Source organism: Perissodus microlepis, chromosome 3 (assembly GCF_051167445.1).
Source record: "Perissodus microlepis isolate ML-2025 ecotype Zambia chromosome 3, ASM5116744v1, whole genome shotgun sequence".
Lineage (NCBI taxonomy): Eukaryota > Metazoa > Chordata > Actinopteri > Cichliformes > Cichlidae > Perissodus > Perissodus microlepis.
This window is the reverse complement of record NC_140463.1, coordinates 29387831-29410795: the sequence shown is the minus strand read 5'-3', so window position 1 is coordinate 29410795 and position 22965 is coordinate 29387831. Positions and strand designations below refer to the sequence as shown.

The window sequence follows — 22965 nt, the reverse complement described above, 5'->3', positions numbered from 1 at the left end:
GGCTCTAAATATGCGGCTCAATCCTCTGTTGTTGTTAGCATCCGAGGCTAACACGCGGCATGCGGCATCACAGCAGCCAATGACAGACGTAGAGGAGGGGCATACCATCAGAGAGCATTGTGGGTACTTAAAAGTAATGATTTATGTCACTTCAGAGCTCGCAGACGAGTACTGTTATTAATGTATTAATGTATTAATGTTATTTCACAACTACGATACGTGACACAGTAAACATAAGCAGCACACACTGCTTTTAGCACCGTGACAGAGATGGACAGGGCCGTCATAGTAGTAGCTGGGTCGGGGCGGTTGTTCGTTAAGACTATACTTTCAGGGATCATTTCTATAGTTTTTAACTTGAGAAATGTGTTTCTAAAGTGTATGGTCTCGCTAACCACGATGATGAGTTGGTGATACTTCTCCTTGAGCGCGAAGCGGGCATAGAGATTTGATTCAGTTCATATGCTCTATGCTTTTGATGACCGTTCACTGTCTCTTCGGAAACAGCGATGGGAGGAGTATGATCAGAGTGGTTACGAAATATTGTTAAAAGTAAGTTTGTAACTCTAATAGTTGCATGGAAAGTTTAAACCATATTAGTGTTTAAGTACTCAAGTTTGAGTCATACCGAAAATCTCAAAGCATGTCTGTTATACGTAGGTGTTGTGCAAAATAATACGTTTTTAATGCTACTTGGATAAATCTTGATACCAAAGCCTTAATACTTTGAATTTACAAAAGCTAACAATGAAGTAGATTTGTTATTTTAGATTGTTTTCATGTTTTTTTATTGTGATACCTGTTATGTAATTTATATATATGTATATACTGTCCATATATTACTTTATGCTTTAATTTTATATTTTAATAATTGCACCTACTCAAGGATTTAGATTTGTCTTAAAAAATGTATGTTATTTGGGGCCCGCTTCAGGTGGCATAAAGAGAGGAAATTATGTGCATTTCACTCCATGTTAGTCATTACTTAATTGTATGGAGTGTCAAGAGTGCCAACATTAATAAATAAACGCATCATTCAAAATGTTAATTAAATTTTCATTAAGTAATTAAAAATATCAGTTAATTTTATTAAAACAATATTTCAATATTTAATTAACTTGGTTTAGTTCCTGTGCTGCATTGAAGCATGAAATAATTAGAAACTGTCTTTACAACTCGGACGGTAACATTGATCGGTTACCCTGCACAGTGAGTCAAGACAGGTCGACATTTTAAAAAAACGGATCAGTTCTCAGTGAGGTTTTTTTCTTTTTTCTTTTTAATGATTTAATAAATTTTGGCATTTCTTCATAAAATCAGCATGATGGATCTAATAACTATCGTTTAGCTTGACTGAGTTGTGTAATAGCTGGTTTTCCTTCTTCATTATCTGACAGTTTATTTATTTACTCAGGTGATGTGAGTGAAGTATTCTCTGTGTACATCAAATGCAAGTTATTTGTGAAGTTTAAAGTAGGTTTGATTTCTAATGGAATACAAGTAGTAACTCTGTTCTAATGCTTCATCATCTGCCTTGTAGTCCTGTGTCCTTCATTTTCACAGAATACATTGCATTTTTCTGAAAAATTCATCCTAAAAATATGCACGAAGAAAGATAACAGTCAGCATGAAGCGAGCAGATCCTGATTTTACTAAACCAAAAAAGGACGAAACTGAGATTTTGGGTTCATGATGGGACCACGCCTGAGGCGGCAGAGAAATCATTTCAGAGAGCCAGTGGTGAGCCGTTCTGTGACATGACAAGAATCAAATGTTCCACCATGCAGAATGAACATTTTGATTGCATCACCACTAGACAACATTGCAATTGGTCAGATGTGTTTAAAAGCATCCGAAACATCAGAAAAATTTAACTTGATCTGAAAAAATGAAAGCCCCTAAGTCGCTGGATGCAAAATAATTTTCTCTCTCTCCCTCTCTCTCTCTCTTTTTAACAATGTAAGAGTGTTGAATTATTATACTGAATCACTCACAAACACTTAAAATAGAAACACTGATACAAGCTTTGCATTTAACTGTCATTAATAACTTTCACAAAGTGTAAAAACAAAGTTGCATCAAAGTTTGAATGAAATTGTTTCCATACTGTTTATTTGTATCTAAACATTACACTGAAAACAACAATAATCTAGCAGAGCCCCATTTTTAACAATATATTTTAGATGTTTAACAGTAATGTGCTACCTCAGTACACGCTAGAAAGCCTTTTAGTCTGGATGTTATTAGTATGAATGCAATAAGAGAGGAAGGCCAAAAAATGCCTTCAGTTCACTGATAGTTTTACAAAAGCAGAAACACTTAAACAGATGTTAAGAGGTCGAGTCACAATCATTGTTTTGTATTCAAAATCTTCTCCTCTTCACTCAAAGTGACTTTAAATACAAAAAATAAAAACAGCTAAAGAGCTGCTGTTAAAATTTCAATAAGGAGACATAATTTTAAGGAAATAAACATATTGTATTGGTGATTAGACCCCGATGGCCCATCACAGCAGAACAGAACAGGACCTCCTGGAGTCTAGATGCTGGTGGCGGAGATGAAGATGGAGGCTTGGATGGAGCCTGAGTAACATGGGTAAGGCGGAGATGGAGCCGGGTTGCACGAGGGCAAATGTAAGGGAGAATAACACATGAGCAGAGAGGTTTAAAGACTGGAATGAAGGCTGATTGCCCTGAACAGACTGGCAGAAAGATGATTGGACAACACCAGTGATGTCACATTGAGCTTGACAACATGGGAAAGTGGAAGTGATGTAAAGCAGACACTGTTTTGGCTTCCCTTCATTGGCTTCCTGTTAAATCCAGAATTGAATTCAAAATCCTGCTCCTCAAATACAAGCTCTTAAATAATCAGGCCCCATCTTATCTTAATGACCTTGTAGTACCATATCACCCTATTAGAGCACTTCGCTCTCGCACTGCGAGCCTACTTGTTGTTCCTTGAGTATTTAAAAGTAGAATGGGAGGGAGAGCCTTCAGTTTTCAGGCCCCTCTTCTGTGGAACCAGCTTCCAGTTTGGATTCGGGAGACAGACACTATCTCTACTTTTAAGATTAGGCTTAAAACTTTCCTTTTTGCTAAAACATATAGTTAGGGCTGGACCAGGTGACCCTGAATCCTCCCTTAGTTATGACTCTCTGCATTGAGTTTTTCCTTTCCAGTCACCTTTCTCACTCACTGTGTGTTAATAGCAAAGGTGGAAAGTAACGAATTACATTTACTTGCGTTACTGTAATTGAGTAGTTTTTTTTATGTATTTGTACTTTTTAAAGTCATTTTCCAAGTCGGTAATTTTACTTTTACTTAAGTATATTTTTTAAAAAGTATTGTACTTCGCTACATTTTCAATCACACCCGTTACTGAGTAAATTAAAAGAACAAAAAAAAAAAAAAAAACCAACATTGCGCTTCGGAAATACTGCAGGGAATGATGGGTAGTAGAACAAATTAGCGTTGGGTCACGATAAAAATGGAGTCTGACATCGGTGTTACGGATCCAGCGAAAAAAGAAGCCCCGTCGAATTCTGCTGACCCTGAACTCGAAGAAACCAATGTGAACCCCTGGCCGTATTTAAGGGACCATTTCGGCTTCAAGTGCAAGAAAGGCAACAGCTTTATTACGCAGTGTAAGCTGTGTTTGCCCAGAGAGACCGAGTTAGCAGCTTTTAAAAATTCCACATCAAACCTGCGCAAGCATGTAGAGGTAAGTTAAATGAAACTTGTACATTTATTTTAGCAAAAAAGGCTGTGCTCAAGTTAATCACATTAAGTTAAGACATAAGCTGTTATTGGGCATGTTGTTGTCCATGCAACTTAAAATATTTTTACTTGATTGGTAAATTGCCAAAAGAAAATGTGTTCACTTTTCCTGTTTGTTAATAATAATAATTTATTTTAAAAAAAATTAGTTAAATTAGACAGAAGACAGAAGCGGCTACTTTCTGACTTAACCCAAATATGTTCACACTGCAGGCAAAAGAATAACATGTGCTATGTGCAGAGGTGTTTTTTTTCTGTTCTCAAACTGATCTCCCTGTTGGAGCTCAGTCTAGGGGGACTTATTTTTTTCTCCTTATCTTTCCTCACGTGGTGCATTTTCCATCGTTATACCTCTCTGACCTGTCTTCCCCATGTGATGTTTGTGTAATGTATGTATGGTCGGAGGGTAAGATGACGCTGGCAAAGGTCGGCAACCTTAACCCAATTTCCTTCGGGGTCAACCTTCAGGATCAATAAAGTTTTATTGAATTGAATTGAATTGAATTGCTCCTCAAAATTAACAGAGCAGGGCCAAGTTTAAAAAATTAAAACACATTTTTATAGCAGCTGCCGTACAGCTCAATTCAGTACTTGTTCTCTTATTTGACAGTTTAAAACACATTCACATGTAAAAGAATTATATGGTTTTGACAGTTTGGTTGGTTGGTTTGGTGACCATTATCCATTTTGATGTATAGACTTGCAGTTTAACTGCCACTGCGCTTTAATTTGTAAAGTTTTTCTTTTAATTAAAAAACAACTACTTTGAGATTTATCCCATTGTCTTTTTTGCACTACTCAGAAGAGGCTGTCCTCCTGCTGACAAAAAAGTAACTATGTAACTTTTACTCTGAGTAAATTTTAAATGAGCTACTTTTTACTTTTACTTGAGTAAATTTTTAGACAGGTAATTTTACTTGTACTTGAGTAAAATTTCAGCAAAGTAATAGTACTTTTACTTGAGTAAAATATTTTAGTACTCTTTCCACCTCTGGTTAATAGACCTCTCTGCATTGAATCATATCTGTTATTAACCTCTGTCTCTCTTCCACAGCATGTCTTTTATCCTGTCTTCCTTCTCTCACCCCAACCGGTCACAGCAGATAGCCCCGCCCCTCAATGGATTGGATTGACATTATTGTAGTCAGAGCTCTCCTCTGCGTTGCCCTGTTGAGTTGATCAAATGAAAGCATTTCAAAACAAACACCACCATTTGTCCACAAATGCATTCATTATCAGTGAGAATAATTACCAATGTATATTTTGCATTTCAAATCTCACATTTTGTGCACTCACTTGTCTTGTTAATGACTTTGAGCTGAATCACAGATGTGACATTGGTGTAATCACCTTCTGCTGGACCTGAAATAATAATTTTAATGACTTTCATGTATAATCAACCAGCTTCTATATTAATGAAAGTGTATACGTATAAAAGGCTCTGGGATTTTATGTCTATGTTCTGCAATATTGTGTGGGGTGGAGCCAGAGGAAATGACGTAGGCGGACGTTTAGGGTGCCGCGCTGCTAATCCAGAAGGGGAGATTGTTTTCGTGTTAGTTCTGTTTACCTCGTAAGCTGTGTTCCTGGTTGCCATCCTTCACGGTGATGCTCCGAGTGTTAAGTTCATGACTGGAAGTAAGTTTCCTTAAATATGTTTATTTTCCGATCCTGATGTTTGCCGTGGCTTTAGTTACTTTCTACCGCGTTATAGCAGCGTGTTTTTTTCATCTCGTGACTAGAGGCATGTGCCGCTGGCCGCCGCCATTATGTAGTAATTTTATTCGGCCACACGATGGCGCCAAAGTCCCTTTGTTTACAGTTAGAGTGGATGTTTCGGCTATGTATGACATTCTCACTGTGTTTAATTGTGTCCTTTCTGTGTTTGGAGCAAGAGATGTACGATTGGCATAGTCCAAATCATATATGTTGTGTTATGTGTATATTCAGATGGATGTGTTGGTTTATTTCATTTCATTCTTTATGTTTATCTTAGTGAAGCTGTTGCTGTATATATTTATATACTCATGGCAACTTGTTTGTTACTACAGACTGCTGGCAACACTGAGCATCTAGGTGGCAATAAAACAGCTGGCGGTGACAATCCAGCAAAGTGGAAGCCTGTTGTCCTCCTTCCTGTATCCTGACCGATACACCATCTTGTTAGCTGCTGAACCTAAAAGAACTAGCCCTCACCAAGTACTCCTCAACATTGGTCCTCCGAGCCAGATGCAGTTATCAAGATGGAGCCAGATGGAGCGACATGTCCTGATGTAAGGCCTAAACGCCATACACGTCAACCAAGCCGGTTTGAGGACTTTGATGTTAACTATACAGGCCTCCCCTTTAGGGAAATGCTGCAGTGGGATACCCCACAGCCTCACACAAGAAGCGGGAGAGTTCAGCCTCAGTATAGTCATACGCCACCCCTCTACAGCGACAGGGATGGGGCCTATTACAATACACCCCCCTCCACTGGGAAGAAGTGAACAAGATGTGGACCTTAATAGGAGCCTCTCACCTGAATTTGCACCTTCCAATTGGCCAGGGTCTTCAATACACACATTTCATACAGAATTCCGAGCCTTGCAGGCCGAAAGAGAGCAGCTGCTCCAATCACAGCAAGTTTTACAGGAGGGCCTCAGAGAACTGAAGGAAGCAAAGAGTGACCTCAGAGAGCTGATTGAAGTGGCTCACCTGCTGAGGAAGGATATGGCTCAGTTGACTGCCTCACAGCATAGCACCAGTCAGCTCCCCAAGCGCGGTTCAGGAGATGTATACACCACCCCTGAGACAATGCCACAGGAGGAGGATGAGGAGGTGTGGCCCGACCCACCACCATGGCCTGAACCGGTGGAAGAGTTGCACACAGGATTCTCCCAAATGAAGGTTGATGAACAATACTCCGATGATGGTGTACAGTACCACCCTTTACCCCGCACAGCATATTTCGCTGGTGAGCCTTCGCTGCTAAGTCATCGCTGCACCCCATATCAGGACCCTGTGTTTAAGGATGGAAACACGTTTCATGCCCCTCCACAACCCTCTGTGCCAGTTCTCCCTCTCTTGTCACTAGAGTAACCAGTGGGCACTGCAATAACCTACCTGCTCCTCTTTCGGCTGAGCTAGTGTACAGGGGGCCCAAACCAACCATTCCAAGGTTCATTCATTCTGATCCCTCTGAGTTTGCTAGGCTCCGCATGGCTTTAGAGAACCTACTCCCTCCTAATGCTACTGAGCTCTTCAAGTATCAGATACTTGTGGACCACCTCAAACTAGATGAAGCTCGACTTATCGCCGATGCTTACCTGAACTCACCCAAGCCTTATACTGACACCATGGCAGCCCTCCACGACAAATTTGGACAACCTCATCAGCTCGCCTTGAGAAAGATAGCAAGTGTCCTGGATGGTCCTGAAATAAGGCGAGGTGACACAGTAGCCTTCCAAAGGTTCTCCCTTCAGGTGCAGTCACTAGTTGGGCTGTTACAAACATTAGGACTTGAAGGAGAAGTGGAGTTGAACTGTGGGTCCCACGTTGCCCGACTAATAAGTAAGCTTCCTGCCGAACAGAGAGCTGATTTTCGTCGACACCAGTTCAAGCAGCCCGGGAGCACCTACACTCTGTACGACCTATCTGCATGGCTTCGTCAGGAGTCCTGGTGTCAAGGATTTGACGACCAAGCAGGTGTAAGAAGCAGTAGAGAAAGGACCAGTGTAAAGGCTGAGGCCCGTCCAGGCCGACAAACCATGACAGTCCTACATAACCTAAAGGGGCCATCAGAACACACCTTTCCACCAGCGAAGGAGAGTTGAGCTTGAGGGAAGGTCAAGAGCAAAGCCTACTGTGCCTACTGTGAGAGCACAGAACACTATTTTAGCCAATGGGATGATGTAGCCAAGCTCTCCAAAGAGGAAATAAAGGACTGGATACAGGTCAACAAACGATGCTGGCGCTGTGCCCAAACTCATTTAGCTGCTCAGTGCACGCTAAAGAAACCCTGCAGCCGCTGCCAGGGCAAACATCTGCTGGCTCTTCACGAGGTAAATGCCAGGACAGAAGGAAACAACGCTGGCAGGGCTGCAAAGGAGGAAAGCTGCCTAACCAGTTCAGCTTCGGGCTCACTCTACCTTGATCGCCATGGGGCTGGCAATCGTGTCATGCTGAAGATTGTACCTGTGCTTTTGAGCCATGGAGAGCGGACTCTAGACACCTTTGCTATACTTGATGACGGTTCAGAGAGGACCATGCTGCTCCCCGCTGCTGCAAAGACTCTTGGTCTGACAGGCATCCCGGAGGACCTGCCATTACGAACCGTCCGCCAAGATATTCAGATGCTTCACGGACATACCGTATCCTTCAGCGTCTCTGCTGCTACCAACCATGGATCCTACTACAAGATTGATGGAGCGTTCACAGCTGATCGTCTCAACTTAGCTCACCATACCTATCCTATCGATCAGCTGAGAAGGAAGTACAAATACCTGCATGGGATCCCGGTCCCTGCCCTGAAGGAAGCCAAGCCTCTGCTCCTTATTGGTTCAGACCAGCCACACCTGATCACCCCCATAGAACCAGTCCGCCTCGGCCCACCTGGAGGCCCAGCAGCAGTCCACACCCGGCTTGGCTGGACCCTTCAAGGGCCAAGTCTTTTCATGGGGCGGCAGACCCAGCCTGTCCTATCCCTGTATACATCCGCCCAATCAGACGAGTTGCTCAAGCAAGCTCAAGCTGGCAGGTGGACGTAGTGCCTTACCGATCTGAGAAAGAGGTCACTCGGTCGAAACAGGATCAGCAGGCTGTGGCCCTGCTCGAGGCAAGAACCACTCGTAGGATGGTCGATGGAGTCTTCAGGTATGCTACACCTCTACTCCGTCACCCACAGATGACGCCATTGAATGCACCAAAGGAATCAGTCATGCCCATGCTTCGAAGCACAGAAAGGCGCCTGTTAAAGGATCCCAGTCGGGCTGATGCCTACAGGGCAGAAATGCAGAAGCTGATCCAATCAGGAGCCGTGAAGGAAGTTACGCATGAGACTTCGCCCAAGGAGAACTGGTACATACCGCATCATCTTGTCGGTCATAACGGGAAGAATCACCTGGTGTTTAACTGTTCCCATAAATACCTTGGACAGTCCCTGAACCAGTTCCTGTTGCCTGGCCCTACTCTTGGAGCTTCCCTGCTGGGGGTGCTGGTCAGGTTTTGTGAACACCCCATAGCTGTGAGTGGAGACATCAAGGGGATGTTCCATCAGGTACTGCTCCTCCCTGAAGACCGGCCCCTGTTGAAGTTCCTTTGGCGGGACTTAAAGGTGAATGAACCCCCTAAAATCTTCGAGTGGCAGGTCCTGCCATTTGGGACAACTTCAAGCCCCTGCTGCGCCACATTCGCCCTGCAGCATTATGTGATGGAGCATACACAGCCTGACGACAGCCTGAGATTCTCCATCAAGAGGTGTTTCTACGTAGACAACTGCCTACAGAGTGTTGGCTCACCGGAAGAAGCTAGAGATCTGGTGGATCGGCTAAGAGAGTTGCTGAAATCGGCTGGCTTTGGGCTACGTCAGTGGGCTTGTAATGATCCAAGTGTCCTGAGCCATTTGCCTCCAGAAGCTAGATCACAGAGTCTGGATCTGTGGCTAGCCGAGGACAAATCCAACCCGCTAGAGACCACGCTCGGGCTCAGCTGGGACTGGAATACCGACTCCTTGGGTTATAAGCACAGGCCCGTGTCCTATGAGATGCCAACCCTCAGAAACATCTATAGAGTCCTAGCCTCAAAGTATGACCCTTTGGGCTATCTGTTACCCTTCACCACTCGGGCCAAGCTCCTCCTCAGGCAGCTATGGGATAAGAAGCATGGTTGGGATGATTCGAATCTCCCCTCCACCCTCCTGCAAGCTTGGTCTGACTGGGAGGCGGAGCTTCAGTTTTTACCTCACCTTACCTTCCCACGTGCCTATGTTCCTGCCAGTGCTAACTCAAATGGGGGCCATCCATGAGGTGCACATCTTTGCAGATGCTTCTGAGAAAGCTTATGGAGCAGTGTCTTATATGAGGACTGTAGAACAGGATGGGCAAGTTCACCTCACCTTCATCCTAGCTTGCTCCCATGTAGCCCCCAAACGAGCTCTCTCTATTCCGCGCCTCGAGCTCTTGGGTGTTACTGTTAAAGAGCTTTGTGGTCAGGGACATCCAGGCGCCGAACGGGTCTTTGCAGAGCTGCGGAGGTCTTATTGGATACTGCGTGGAAGAGAGGCAATTCGTAAGCACCAGCGAACCTGTCCTGAGTGCCAGCGTTGGAGGGCACAACCCTCTGTTCCCAAGATGGCTGACCTTCCAGCTGCTCGGCTTAGACTGTACAAACCAGCCTTTTACTCAACCGGTGTTGACTGTTTCGGGCCTATGTTTGTGAAGGTAGGAAGACGGCACAAGAAACCCTGGGGAATCATTTTCAAGTGTATGACGACGAGGGCGGTAAATCTGGATCTCCTAAGTAGCTTAGACGCGGATGCGTTCCTCATGGCCCTGAGGTGATTCATAGCCAGAAGAGGGACACCGGCAGAGTTATGGTCTGACTGTGGGACCAATTTCAAAGGGGGAGAACGAGTACTCAGAGAAGCCTTTGTCAACATGTCAGAGACATTGCAAGGGAGGCTCGCCCGTCAGAAGATCAGAATCCAGTTCAACCCCCCCGGCAGCCCCACATTTTGGAGGTGTATGGGAGAGGGAAATCCGTTCAGTGAAGACAGCTCTGCGCACCTGTGTGGGTTCCCAACCTCTTCACGAGGAGGTACTCCGTACAGTTCTGCTGGAGGTGGAATTGATCCTTAACGCAAAGCCCTTAGGCTACGTTTCCACCGACGTAGCCGATGTGAACCCTGTGACACCCAATAGTCTCCTCATGGGGCGGCCTGATGGATCACTACCCCAGGTGATCTACTCAGAGACAGAGAACCTCAGTCGGAGACGTTGGAGGCACTCACAGATTCTTGCTGATCAGTTCTGGGCAAGATTCATCAAGGAATACCTGCCTGGCTTACAGGCGAGGCAGAAGTGGCAGTCAACTCCTCCTGAACTTCTGGAAAAGGCAGTTGTTATGGTTGCAGATCCGCAGCTGCCTCGAGCCTTGTGGCCAATAGGCCATGTGATCAAGATTCGTCGTAGTGATGATGGACTTGTCAGATCTGCTGATGTGAACGTTAATGGACGTGTTTACATCAGACGAGTTGCTCGGTTGGTAGTTTTACCTGCCGTGCCATCGGAAGACAGCGATACTGAGAAGAATAGCAAGTCACCTCCTGAAACTGATTAGGGAGCCTTTTTTGGGAAGCAAATGTGTAACCACATTTGGGGGCAGCTGTATAAAAGGCTCTGGGATTTTATGTCTATGTTCTGCAATATTGTGTGGGGTGGAGCCATAGGAAATGACGTAGGCGGACGTTTAGGGCATCGCGCTGCTAATCCAGAAGGGGAGATTGTTTTCCGTGTTAGTTCTGTTTACCTCGTAAGCTGTGTTCCTGGTTGCCATCTTTCACGGTGATGCTCCGAGTGTTAAGTTCATGACTGGAAGTAAGTTTCCTTAAATATGTTTATTTTCCGATCCTGATGTTTGCCGTGGCTTTAGTTACTTTCTACCGCGTCATAGCAGCGTGTTTTTTTCATCTCGTGACTAGAGGCATGTGCCGCTGGCCGCCGCCATTATGTAGTAATTTTATTCGGCCACACGATGGCGCCAAAGTCCCTTTGTTTACAGTTAGAGTGGATGTTTCGGCTATGTATGACATTCTCACTGTGTTTAATTGTGTCCTTTCTGTGTTTGGAGCAAGAGATGTACGATTGGCATAGTCCAAATCATATATGTTGTGTTATGTGTATATTCAGATGGATGTGTTGGTTTATTTCATTTCATTCTTTATGTTTATCTTAGTGAAGCTGTTGCTGTATATATTTATATACTCATGGCAACTTGTTTGTTACTACAGACTGCTGGCAACACTGAGCATCTAGGTGGCAATAAAACAGCTGGCGGTGACAATCCAGCAAAGTGGAAGCCTGTTGTCCTCCTTCCTGTATCCTGACCGATACACCATCTTGTTAGCTGCTGAACCTAAAAGAACTAGCCCTCACCAAGTACTCCTCAACAGTATACTTTACCATTTTCACTGTTTTCACATCTTCTGACTGTCTCATAGACAGAACGAACACCTGCAGGTCAGAGAAAATCAGTCACCTCATGTCTGTGATACTAATTTAAACACAAATATTCTTGCAAATAACATTTATATGAAAAGCTGCAGCAGATGTAACAAGTACAGTCTTGTTGCAAATAGCATCATAATATTTGAAACTATATGGAAAACTAACCATGAAGAAGAGAGGAGTACACTTGCTGCTGACCATCCTGATTGAGCGTCTGCTCATTAGCAGCACCTTTATTAAAAATGTGAAAAAAAGACATTTGAACCTCATGATGCATTTGTGTCTTTGAATGATAAAGAGTTTGGATTAAGTAAAGGAAAAGGTCTCACTGTTGGTCGTTCTGCAGCGATACAACAAGAGCAGGAGAATAATAATGAGAGAGACTCCACAAACCAGTCCAACAATCAACCACACAGGAGATGAAGAGCTGTCAGCTCCTGACGCAGTTACAACAAACAATAATTAATTATTGATCAATTATAATTATATAAATAAATACTTTTATGAAATGGAGCAAGATGACTGTGAGACTTAAATCAGACAATCTAATGTTCATTCTCAGTCATCAGACATGTTTAGAAAACTCCATCACATGTTTTGATCCTGCTCACCTTTAACTGACATCCAGCTCTGTGCTGACTCTCTTCCTGAGTACTGACACTTGTAGAAACCTTCATCAGACTTTGACACTGCAGAGATCTTCAGCTCCCCTCGGGTATCATTTTGAATAAGTTTGTCATTGTGATAGAAAAACACATTGGAAAGTATTTTTTGTGTTCTCAAACTGCAGCTCAGACTAACAGAAGCTCCCTCAGTCACAGGATGAACAGGACTCACCAGGATAGGACCATTACCATCCTCTGTGACACAATCACACACAATTGTTTCAGTCACATCAGCTGGTGCACACTTTTAGGAAAAGCTGACAAACAATAATAAGAACAGATTGTAGAAATGCTTTTTTATCATAAAGATCTGATCTTCTGTGTTTAAAAACTGCTGTATGTGTTTTATTTTTCCCACATGAAATGACTCCACATACAGCAAAGCTGGGACAAATGTTCATGTGACGTCTAAATCATTAAAATCCAAGAAGTAAATGTATAATAACATACTCTGTACAGTGATGTTGACTGCACTGCTGAACTCTCCTGATCCAGACTCACACCAGTACACTGCAGTATCTGACTTTGATGTGTTGATGTTACATGTGGATCCAGTCATTCTCCTACAGTCAGAGTACAGTCGGCCGTCCTCAGAGAACTTCCTCACTCTCCACTCAGTGAAGTTTCCCTCACAGGTCACTGAGACAGAGTCAGAGGTGAAGTGTTGCACTCTGTCAGGACTCACTGTGAGAGACGCTGCTGAATGAACATCTTGAAACAACATGCAGTGAAGAGACAAAGCTCACAGATGTTAGGATTCAAAATATAAAATTAGTATTAGAAAAATACAGATTTTAATGAGCTGAATCTTGGTGGTTTACAGTGATGGCACAACTTATTAGGAAGAATCAAGCTGACCTGCAGACCAGACAAACTTTGGTTGACTGTGATCAGTGTGATACTCTGGGTCTCCTCTTCCAGCTCTGCACACATATCCTGCTGTGTGTGTCTGTCCATGAATGATGTAGGAGTCCTGTGCAGTCCCACTGCCATCAGGTAGCAGCTCATAACTGGAGGATTTCTCTGATAGATCAGGAACAGCTTTATACCAGTAGAAGCTCCATCCTGCAGACGGATGTTCAACCTCACAGTTCAGAGTTACTGAGGCTCCAGGACTCAGCCATGATGGAGACACAGTGAGGACAGGACGGGGTTTATCTGTTCAACAAAGATTTTCTCTCAATGTTTCGTCTCTTAACTCTGAATTCAATGTCACTAAAATGTTGACTCACAAATATTTATGATGAACTTTAAGAGTGAACATGTCAGACATCTCAACATGTACTAATAAAAACACATTTTTACAAACTGTTTCTATTTCCAGGTTAAATGAACTATGACTCTACTTACTGTCAGAAACTGTCAGTGTGACTGAATCACTCCACTCTGTTGTTTTATGCTGTGAACTAAAGAAATAAAATAATTAAACTCACAAGTCTCCACAACTGTGACGTCACTGCTGTCCTCTGTGTAGTAAACTGGATCTCCTCTCCCTCCTCTGCAGTGGTACAGACCTCCTTGTGAGACACTAATAACTCTGTTTGCCTCATTTCCTCTCATGAGCTGAGCTTTAGAAGAGACTGAATCACGTCTGAACCAGTCAAACTTCCAGCCAGCAGAGCCCTCCACAGAGCAGCTCAGTGTCACACTGCCCCCTGCTGGTATGACTGAACTTTGTGCTGTCAGTGTGGCTCTGGGTTTACTTGCTGTTAAAAGAAAAAGAAAAACTTAAGAAAAATTAAGCAAGCATGCAATTTGTAATATTCTAAATTCAGTAAGTGCTTAATAGGTCACAACCCTGGATGATGGGTTAAGAAGATGGACGGAGTTCAATAATAGATCTTAGGTTTCTCCGGTAGGTCGGTCCCTGATCTCAGTGTGATCATCACACTTGATGCAAACAGGCACAAACAGCACAAGAAAAAAAAGTGTCTTCAAAACAAATTTGATGAGAATCAACAACTGGCAGCAGCACACACGAGGACAGCACAGGTATCTCAGCTAACTGTTAGCCAGCTAGAGAGCCAGGAGCTAACGCTGGATGTATATAACACGATGAAAACTTTATCAGAGTGAACCAAGAATCAGGTGAGACTGTTTTTATGCTCTGCCACCATACTGTACTCTTAAATGCAGAGACAGGTGAACTATACACTGTTAGCTGATCTGAGGCCAGCTGTAAAACTGGGACATCTGAGTTTCCACTCTTTACCTGTGTTTGTTTGTTTGTTTGTTTGTTTGTTTGTTTTCAAATAAAGTGAGTGAAAAACAGCTGACGATTCAAAGACAGAAACTGTTCAAAAACTGTTCTCAGTCTTTCCATGTTCTGTGCAATATTTTTGGCTCATGTGCAATTACAGGGAGTGCAGAATTATTAGGCAAGTTGTATTTGTGAGGAATAATTTTATTATTGAACAACAACCATGTTCTCAATGAACCCAAAAAACTCATTAATATCAAAGCTGAATGTTTTTGGAAGTAGTTTTTAGTTTGTTTTTAGTTTTAGCTATTTTAGGGGGATATCTGTGTGTGCAGGTGACTATTACTGTGCATAATTATTAGGCAACTTAACAAAAAACAAATATATACCCATTTCAATGATTTATTTTTACCAATGAAACAAATATAACATCTCCACATTCACAAATATATATTTCTGACATTCAAAAACAAAACAAAAACAAATCAGCGACCAATATAGCCACCTTTCTTTGCAAGGACACTCAAAAGCCTGCCATCCATGGATTCTGTCAGTGTTTTGATCTGTTCACCATCAACATTGCGTGCAGCAGTAACCACATCCTCCCAGACACTGTTCAGAGAGGTGTACTGTTTTCCCTCCTTGTAAATCTCACATTTGATGATGGACCACAGGTTCTCAATGGGGTTCAGATCAGGTGAACAAGGAGGCCATGTCATTAGTTTTTCTTCTTTTATACCCTTTCTTGCCAGCCACGCTGTGGAGTACTTGGACGCGTGTGATGGAGCATTGTCCTGCATGAAAATCATGTTTTTCTTGAAGGATGCAGACTTCTTCCTGTACCACTGCTTGAAGAAGGTGTCTTCCAGAAACTGGCAGTAGGACTGGGAGTTGAGCTTGACTCCATCCTCAACCCGAAAAGGCCCCACAAGCTCATCTTTGATGATACCAGCCCAAACCAGTACTCCACCTCCACCTTGCTGGCGTCTGAGTCGGACTGGAGCTCTCTGCCCTTTACCAATCCAGCCACGGGCCCATCCATCTGGCCCATCAAGACTCACTCTCATTTCATCAGTCCATAAAACCTTAGAAAAATCAGTCTTGAGATATTTCTTGGCCCAGTCTTGACGTTTCAGCTTGTGTGTCTTGTTCAGTGGTGGTCGTCTTTCAGTCTTTCTTACCTTGGCCATGTCTCTGAGTATTGCACACCTTGTGCTTTTGGGCACTCCAGTGATGTTGCAGCTCTGAAATATGGCCAAACTGGTGGCAAGTGGCATCTTGGCAGCTGCACGCTTGACTTTTCTCAGTTCATGGGCAGTTATTTTGTGCCTTGGTTTTTCCACACGCTTCTTGCGACCCTGTTGACTATTTTGAATGAAACGCTTGATTGTTCGATGATCACGCTTCAGAAGCTTTGCAATTTTGAGACTGCTGCATCCCTCTGCAAGATATCTCACTATTTTTGACTTTTCTGAGCCTGTCAAGTCCTTCTTTTGACCCATTTTGCCAAAGGAAAGGACGTTGCCTAATAATTATGCACACCTGATATACGGTGTTGATGTCATTAGACCACACCCCTTCTCATTACAGAGATGCACATTACCTAATATGCTTAATTGGTAGTAGGCTTTCGAGCCTATACAGCTTGGAGTAAGACAACATGCATGAAGAGGATGATGTGGACAAAATACTCATTTGCCTAATAATTCTGCACTCCCTGTATTTTGGTCCCAGTCTGTTTCAATGTTTCCTACACATACACCATGTATATAGTTCCACTCACATATGTATACATATACACTGCTTTTTATTTTATTTTATTTTATTCTATTTATTTAACTTTTTTTTCCGCCTTCGTTGTATATTGGTTTCTCTTCTTCTTACTTTAGCACCTTTGTGGTCCAGCTACCCAATTTCGCTGTGCAAGAAACTGCACAATGACAATAAAAAGCTCTAAGTCTAAGTCTCTAAGTCTCAAAAGAATGAACAATGACACACATTTACACACAAAGTCATAATATCAAATATAAGTTATTATTTTATACTTTCATATTGTACAAATGACACATTTTCGGGAATGAGTCGGAATGAGTCTGATTTGCTGTCAACTGACTTTAAGTCAAACAAGCAAATCAATTTAAGTTTCATAGAAATAAAATCAAAAACTTTTGTATTAAACCCACTCATGTGTGTCTGTTATATTAATTGTAACACACAGCAGTACTTGATAAGATGATAGGCCAGAATTATTTTTCTTCTTCTTTTATAAATCAATTGTAGATTTGTTGTTATTTGTTGAGGGAGTTTGAAAATTATTATTGTCCTGTTTATTCCAGTCATTATTGTCCTCAGGTGATGGAGCAGCAGGTCAGCATTGGCGTCTCTATACCAGCTGAAAGTTCATGACACAAAGTGGTGACAAACTGTCTACAATGAGGCTACTATCAGCTGCAGCTCTTTGTCTGACTAACAATGTAACATGCTTTGTAGACCATTGAATTCATCCTGTGCTGACCATTATGACATTTGTCAAATGGAGATCACACAACAAACATGACTTACTTGATGCTGACAATGTGAAGGCTTCACTCCACTCTGTTGAAGAATATGAGTCATCTCTGCGTCGACTCTTACACATGTAGTCTCCACTGCTGGACTCAGAAACTCTGAATGTCCAATAATTATTGTGTGTCCACTGTGTGGCTGTCCTGGGTCGTCTCCATTCATACCACCACTCAGTGGTTTCACCTCCTTCCTGCACCTCACATGTCAGAGTGATCGTCTCACCTCTGAATATCTGAGGCCAGTTGGGTTGTTGTTTTACAACAACTTTATTGGAAACTGTTTACACATATTAACAGTTGAGATACAAATAGAAACATGAAATCAACACAGAAAACTTAACATTGTATGTTTGATAATCATGAGTGAATGTATATTTCAAACTAAATTACTGAACTCACTGGTTTTCTCAATGGTGACATCATCACTTATATCAGTGTAGTAAACTGGGTTTCCTCTTGTTCCTCTGCAGCGGTAGATTCCTCCTTCAGATACTCTGATATCTCTGTTTTGTTGATCTCTGATTTTACCTTCAGAGGTTGTTTGGGTTCGTCCGAACCACTCATATTTCCATCCATCAGAGCTCTGCACAGAGCAGGTCAGTGTCACACTGCCCCCTACTGGTATGATTGTTGTTCCTGCTGTCAGTGTGGCCCTGGGTTTATCTGCAGATATGAAAAACAAGGGAAGACAATGTACACCTGATCCATTATAATGGTAAAATAAATAAATTAATAAATCTACATTAAAAAATGTTTTCCAATTCCCAAAAATTTAAAATACAAATTTCTTCATTATATTTTTTTCAATGTAGTTTAAGACACTTCAAATTTTTGCTGATTTCTTTCTCAACATGGTGACAGAGCTGCAGTAATTCAGGTTGTAGATCTCTAAATAATCACAGTATAAACGTTTGTCAAATCTCTGGCCTGAAGAAGTCACACTGAATATAAACTAATGCAGTTCACTGTTGAAGGAAACACAATGATGGGTTCAGAGGGATCTGCCTAGTTTCAGGTTTAGATAAAAGAAACATCATCACCTTAAAATTTATGACGCTTCGGATGTTTCTGCTTTGGTAAATCAATGACAATTTGCGTATTAATGATCAAGGAACTGACCTCACAGCCCATTGTTCATTCAGTGGGCTGGTTTCAGTTATTGTGTAAATGTACTGTTTATAAGATTGGGGGAACCTGCAGTCAGCTGAGACTGAAGAAGTCACTTGGATGAGTGACGAAACATTTCTCCCACTGAAAACGCTACGTCCAGAGGTCTGATCGCCCAATCAGTGACTGCAAGATGCACACAAAATGTGCTGCTCAGATCTGTAGCTCATACCTAAACACTAAACCATTTTGGTTCAGTGAATAAACATTAAACTATTTTTATTGTTATAATTCTTTCATTGTTTGTCTCTGACAGAAAAGGATGTTTGATGGTTCCAGAACATGAAGTTTTTTACACCCTCGCTGTGTTTTACCCTCTTCACTGATCCTCAGTCAGTCCTGTTAATAATCAAGTGAGAATCACGGCCCCAGAGAAATTTTTAATAAACTATCCAGCGCTGCGCAGACTCTTCAGAGTATCTTCAGAATAATTCAAAAAGGTTTTTATGACAGCTCTACAGCCACTAGTCAAGATGGCCTGTGAAATGAGCCAATCACATAGAGTGACGTTACTCTGTCCAAAAACTGTAACTGATAACAGCAACTGGAGAAATCAGGGGCCAGACATGACGGGGGGATAGGAAAGGGAAAGACAAAGACAGTGAGAAAAGACACTTAATATCTGTTGGATCACCTGCTGGAAGAAAAAAAAGAAAACAAGCAAAACGAGAACAGCACAGCAGAATCCTAGATAAGTATAAGTAACAGTAAATAATAAATACTGAATGTTACTGAGCAGCATGCAAGACCGACAACAATGCTTTGAGGCAGTAGACAAGGAAGATAGTGTGTGTCTATGTGTGTACACCTGTGTGCATGAGTCCGCTTGTATTCAAAAGGTTTTTCCATGTAACTATCTGATAGTGGGTGTGGGGAGCCATAGCCCTGCCCCCGAGCACATGAAGCAAGCGTGGAGGAGATCCAGGTCCCAGCCATCTAGAGACCCACCAGGGCGCGAGAGCCCAGGAAGGGCCACCAGAGGCGAAGTTTCGCCACCCTCCTGGAAAGACCTGAGGAGAGCCCAAGACGGGGGCTCATCCAGCAGGCATGGTGCAGAAGTTGCATGGGGCTGACACCACAGCCAGCCATGCCAGAGCGGACCAAGCCTCGAGCCCCCCACCCCATGAAGAGGCCTGACCAAGCCACTGGCAGCAGGCCCTGCAAAGCAGCCGCCAGGCTTGAGCCAGTACATACCCAGCCCCAGACACCGAGAACCATCAATGCACCAACGGCTGAGGGCATCAGCCTACGGCAGGGAGTGTGGTGGGGGTCTAAGACTCGACCTGACACATAGATATAGATAAACAGGGACACACAGACACAAACATGCTTTCTCACCATCATGCACACATATACAAATACTCAGCACTCGACCAATGTGGAGACAAACAGAAACACTGTACTCACACTCACACTCACACTCCCCAAACATACTCCCCAGGTTCACGAACCATCAACTGCAGGGGGGCATTCTGCCCCCAGCCCCAGGACATGTTGCTCTTTGCCCCGGGGTGGAGACAAGCAGACTGCCCCCGGTTCTGCAGCAGCAGGGAGGCCTCGCATTCCAGACCCCCGACCAGATGGCCAACTCCTCCCCCTGGCCCCCCGCCCCTGATGAACAGAGATGAGGGTTGTGAAGACCCCTTACCTCTCTCCACCCACTCATATGTGGTGTTGTTCTAAAGTGCATTTAAAACACGGGAGGGTATGGTGCTTCATGGTGTTATGAGAGTGTGAGTAATGAGGATGTCTAGAATAAAATTGAGGCACAGGTGGCCAGAAGGGGACAGAGGAGGAATGCCTCCCCTGCACTTCAGGTGATGTGATGGAGCGGGAGGAGGAAGGCAGTTGGGGATCGGCAGGAAGGAATGGGGGGGGCAAATTACCCTCTCCCTGGGGCCAGCTCCCCAGCTGACTCCAGTAGGTACCCCCTTTTCAGAGACTATCAGAGGTCACAAAGCATTAAGAGGTTTCACATATTAAAAATGATTCTTCACTTTAGAATCCAAGCTGTTTTAATCCATGTTACATTTTGAAACTCACCAGTTTCATGAATGATGACTGAGTTACTTTCTTTAACACGTGCTCTGCAGGTGTAGATGCCGGCTTCCGAGGTCACAAGTACTCTGTTTGACTCACCAGCTACTGTGGTCTTCTCAGAGTTTTTAGAGATTTGTCTGAACCAGTCATATTCAAAGTCAGCAGAGTGGTTCACATCACAGGTCAGTGTCACACTGCCCCCTGCTGGTATAGTTAATCTGTCTGATGTCAGAGTGGCCTTCACTCCAAGTTCTGTAATTTAGAAAAAGATCAAAACTATAAAATTGTTGCTCTGAATGTTTGATGCAAACTTAAATTATGTGAATCATCTTTTGCAGCCACACAATTCGACACACTGAACATCTACAGAGACTTTGGAGTGACGTGTTAGACAGCTTCTAATCAATACACCAAATGAGGGATGAAGATGGAGACCCATCTTCATCGGGAGACCCAAGATGGCGCCGGTGTACTTGGCTTGCCGCCCGTCTCGCCGCTTTTTACCCTCCCTTTTTCCCTTACCTTCCCTTATGGACCTCGGCACTGTGTTTTTTATCTTTATTTTTCTAGTCTTATGTTTATCTAGTGGTTGTGGACTGATTACATATGACAGGCAAACACTTTTAAATCTTCGTTCTTTTCATTCGTTTCGGGCCGACCCCTGCTGGAGTGTGGGCAGCGCTAACTTACCACAACTGGATTTGTCCTGCGGCTTCTCCTACCTACCGCTTCCTAGTCTCCACAAGAAATGCTACAGGAAGCGGGGAAGACGGAGTGGCCGTCGCGTCCGTCTCAGGGCCTTTCTCAGAGCCAGAATTACGGACCATGTACATGTTAATCTGGACACGCCATCATTTTTTCCCTCCTCCCTGGATTGCCCGGACGCTAAACCGCTTACTTGTCGCTGGATTTACCCGGCTGATCACCAAGCATCTGCCCGCTCTGCAACACGCTTTCCTACTCGGATTTGGATAACATCGTGCCGACGGGGATTTTGTCGAAGCAATCTATGCACTCTGCCTCGTGCTTCTAGAGGTGACTTAGTACCCTGGCCACGGATGGCACTGCTTAATGTCAGGTCGCTGGTAAATAAGACCTTTGTTTTAAATGACTTATTCTCTACTAGTGGCCTTGATGTTTTATTCCTTACAGAAACCTGGATTCGCCCTGGTGAGCTCATTCCTTTCTCTGAACTTCTTCCTTTGGACTGTGCCTTTTTTAGTTCACCGAGGCTTTCTGGTAGGGGAGGTGGTTTAGCCTCGGTTTTTAAAAACGTATATAATGTTCGGCAACTTTCCTCACCTAACTTTGCTAGTTTTGAAGTCCAGTTATTGGAGATGACTGCTTCCACGACCACTTTATGTGTGTTGGTCTATCGACCGCCCAAATATAACAAGTGTTTTATCTCGGACTTTGCCGACTTCTTGGGTTCCGTTCTTTTTAAATATGATTCTGTTCTTATTCTTGGTGATTTTAACATACACATCTGTTGTAAGGATGACCTGCTGGCTAAAGACTTTCTTGCTTTAATGGACTCTTTTAACCTCCTTCAATGGGTAAATGAACCAACCCACGTTAAAGGCCATATTTTGGACTTGGTCTTTACGTATGGCCTGGATATTTGTATTAAGGATATAAATGACGCTGGGATTTCAGATCATTTTCTAATTTCCTTTGATATTGGCTTATCTGCCGCTGGACTGCAGCCTGGAGCTCTTTCTCGTCCGCTACGCATACTCAGCTCTGAAGCTGTGTCAAAGTTTGCTGTGTCTTTTTTAGATTTGGCGCCTATAATTCCTGACTGCTGCTCAGTTCGCTCATCTGATGGTTATGCTGATACTTTGCTATCATTATTTTCATCTACCTCTGATTTGGCTGTACCTGATGACTGTTCTCTCTGTTCGGTTGATGGTTGTGCTAATATCCTGTTATCTGTTTGTTCTTTTATTCTTGATTCTGTTGCTCCCATCAAAATGAAGCGCCCTAGAACCTACTCTCATTGCTGGCTAAATGATACTACACGTGCCTTACGACGTGTCTGTCGCCGTGATGAGAGGAGGTGGAAAAAAGATAAACTTCAGGTTTCTTATGATATGTTACGGACCAGCCGCTCACAGTTTCAAACTGCTGCTAGAATGGCTAAGGCATCTTTTCTTTCCAAAGTCATTTTGGCTAATGGTCATAACCCCCGTATGCTATTTAAAATTTTTAATTCTGTTGTTAATCCCTGTCCTGATATGCCTTTACTGTATTCACAAGCTCTTTGTGAGCGTTTTCAAATTCTTTTTTTAGATAAGGTTTCATCCCTTAAGCTTTCCTCTTCGTCTGCCTCTTATCCTGTCTTTT

The 22965-nt window shown here is 43.2% G+C and overlaps 2 protein-coding genes and 1 non-coding gene across 4 annotated transcripts; 2 read left to right on the top strand and 1 right to left on the bottom strand.

The window, feature by feature from the left end:
- Nucleotides 1-318: 318 nt before the first annotated feature.
- On the top strand, nt 319-534 carry LOC146391030 (small nucleolar RNA U3). Its single transcript, XR_014799960.1, has one exon. It is a non-coding gene; the product is annotated as a small nucleolar RNA U3 (small nucleolar RNA).
- A 4765-nt stretch (nt 535-5299) lies between these two features.
- Nucleotides 5300-11834, top strand: LOC146391029 (uncharacterized). Of its 2 annotated transcripts, XR_014799876.1 has the most exons (3): nt 5300-5417; nt 5831-11353; nt 11767-11834. XR_014799876.1 is itself a non-coding variant. In XM_084923925.1 (2 exons), the coding sequence occupies exon 2, from the start codon at nt 8614-8616 to the stop codon at nt 9781-9783; it is 1170 nt and encodes a 389-aa protein (XP_084780051.1). In that variant the 5' UTR covers nt 5300-5417; nt 5831-8613; the 3' UTR covers nt 9784-11834. The 2 variants fall into 2 exon arrangements, 1 of the variants encoding a protein (XP_084780051.1); XM_084923925.1 differs by having other exon boundaries at nt 5831-11834.
- Nucleotides 11835-11921: 87 nt separating this feature from the next.
- Nucleotides 11922-19668, bottom strand: LOC146391028 (Fc receptor-like protein 5). The gene is made up of 11 exons (XM_084922649.1): nt 19590-19668; nt 17812-18111; nt 17393-17689; nt 14159-14354; nt 13999-14054; nt 13507-13806; nt 13099-13359; nt 12595-12843; nt 12313-12420; nt 12149-12214; nt 11922-11989 (listed from the first exon to the last, which is right to left on the bottom strand). The coding sequence occupies exons 1-11, from the start codon at nt 19666-19668 to the stop codon at nt 11922-11924; spliced, it is 1980 nt and encodes a 659-aa protein (XP_084778775.1).
- Between the last annotated feature and the right edge of the window lie 3297 nt (nt 19669-22965).

Coding starts and splice junctions, on each gene's coding strand:
- LOC146391029 (XM_084923925.1), top strand. CDS start 8,614: ATGGTCGATGGAGTCTTCAGGTATGCTACACCTCTACTCCGTCACCCA.
- LOC146391028 (XM_084922649.1), bottom strand. CDS start 19,668: ATGGCTGGCTGTGGTGTCAGCCCCATGCAACTTCTGCACCATGCCTGC. Junction 17,690..17,811: donor TGTCACCATTGAGAAAACCA/GTGAGTTCAGTA, acceptor ATGTGTAAACAG/TTTCCAATAAAGTTGTTGTA. Junction 13,360..13,506: donor AAAGTTTGTCTGGTCTGCAG/GTCAGCTTGATT, acceptor TGTTGTTTCAAG/ATGTTCATTCAGCAGCGTCT.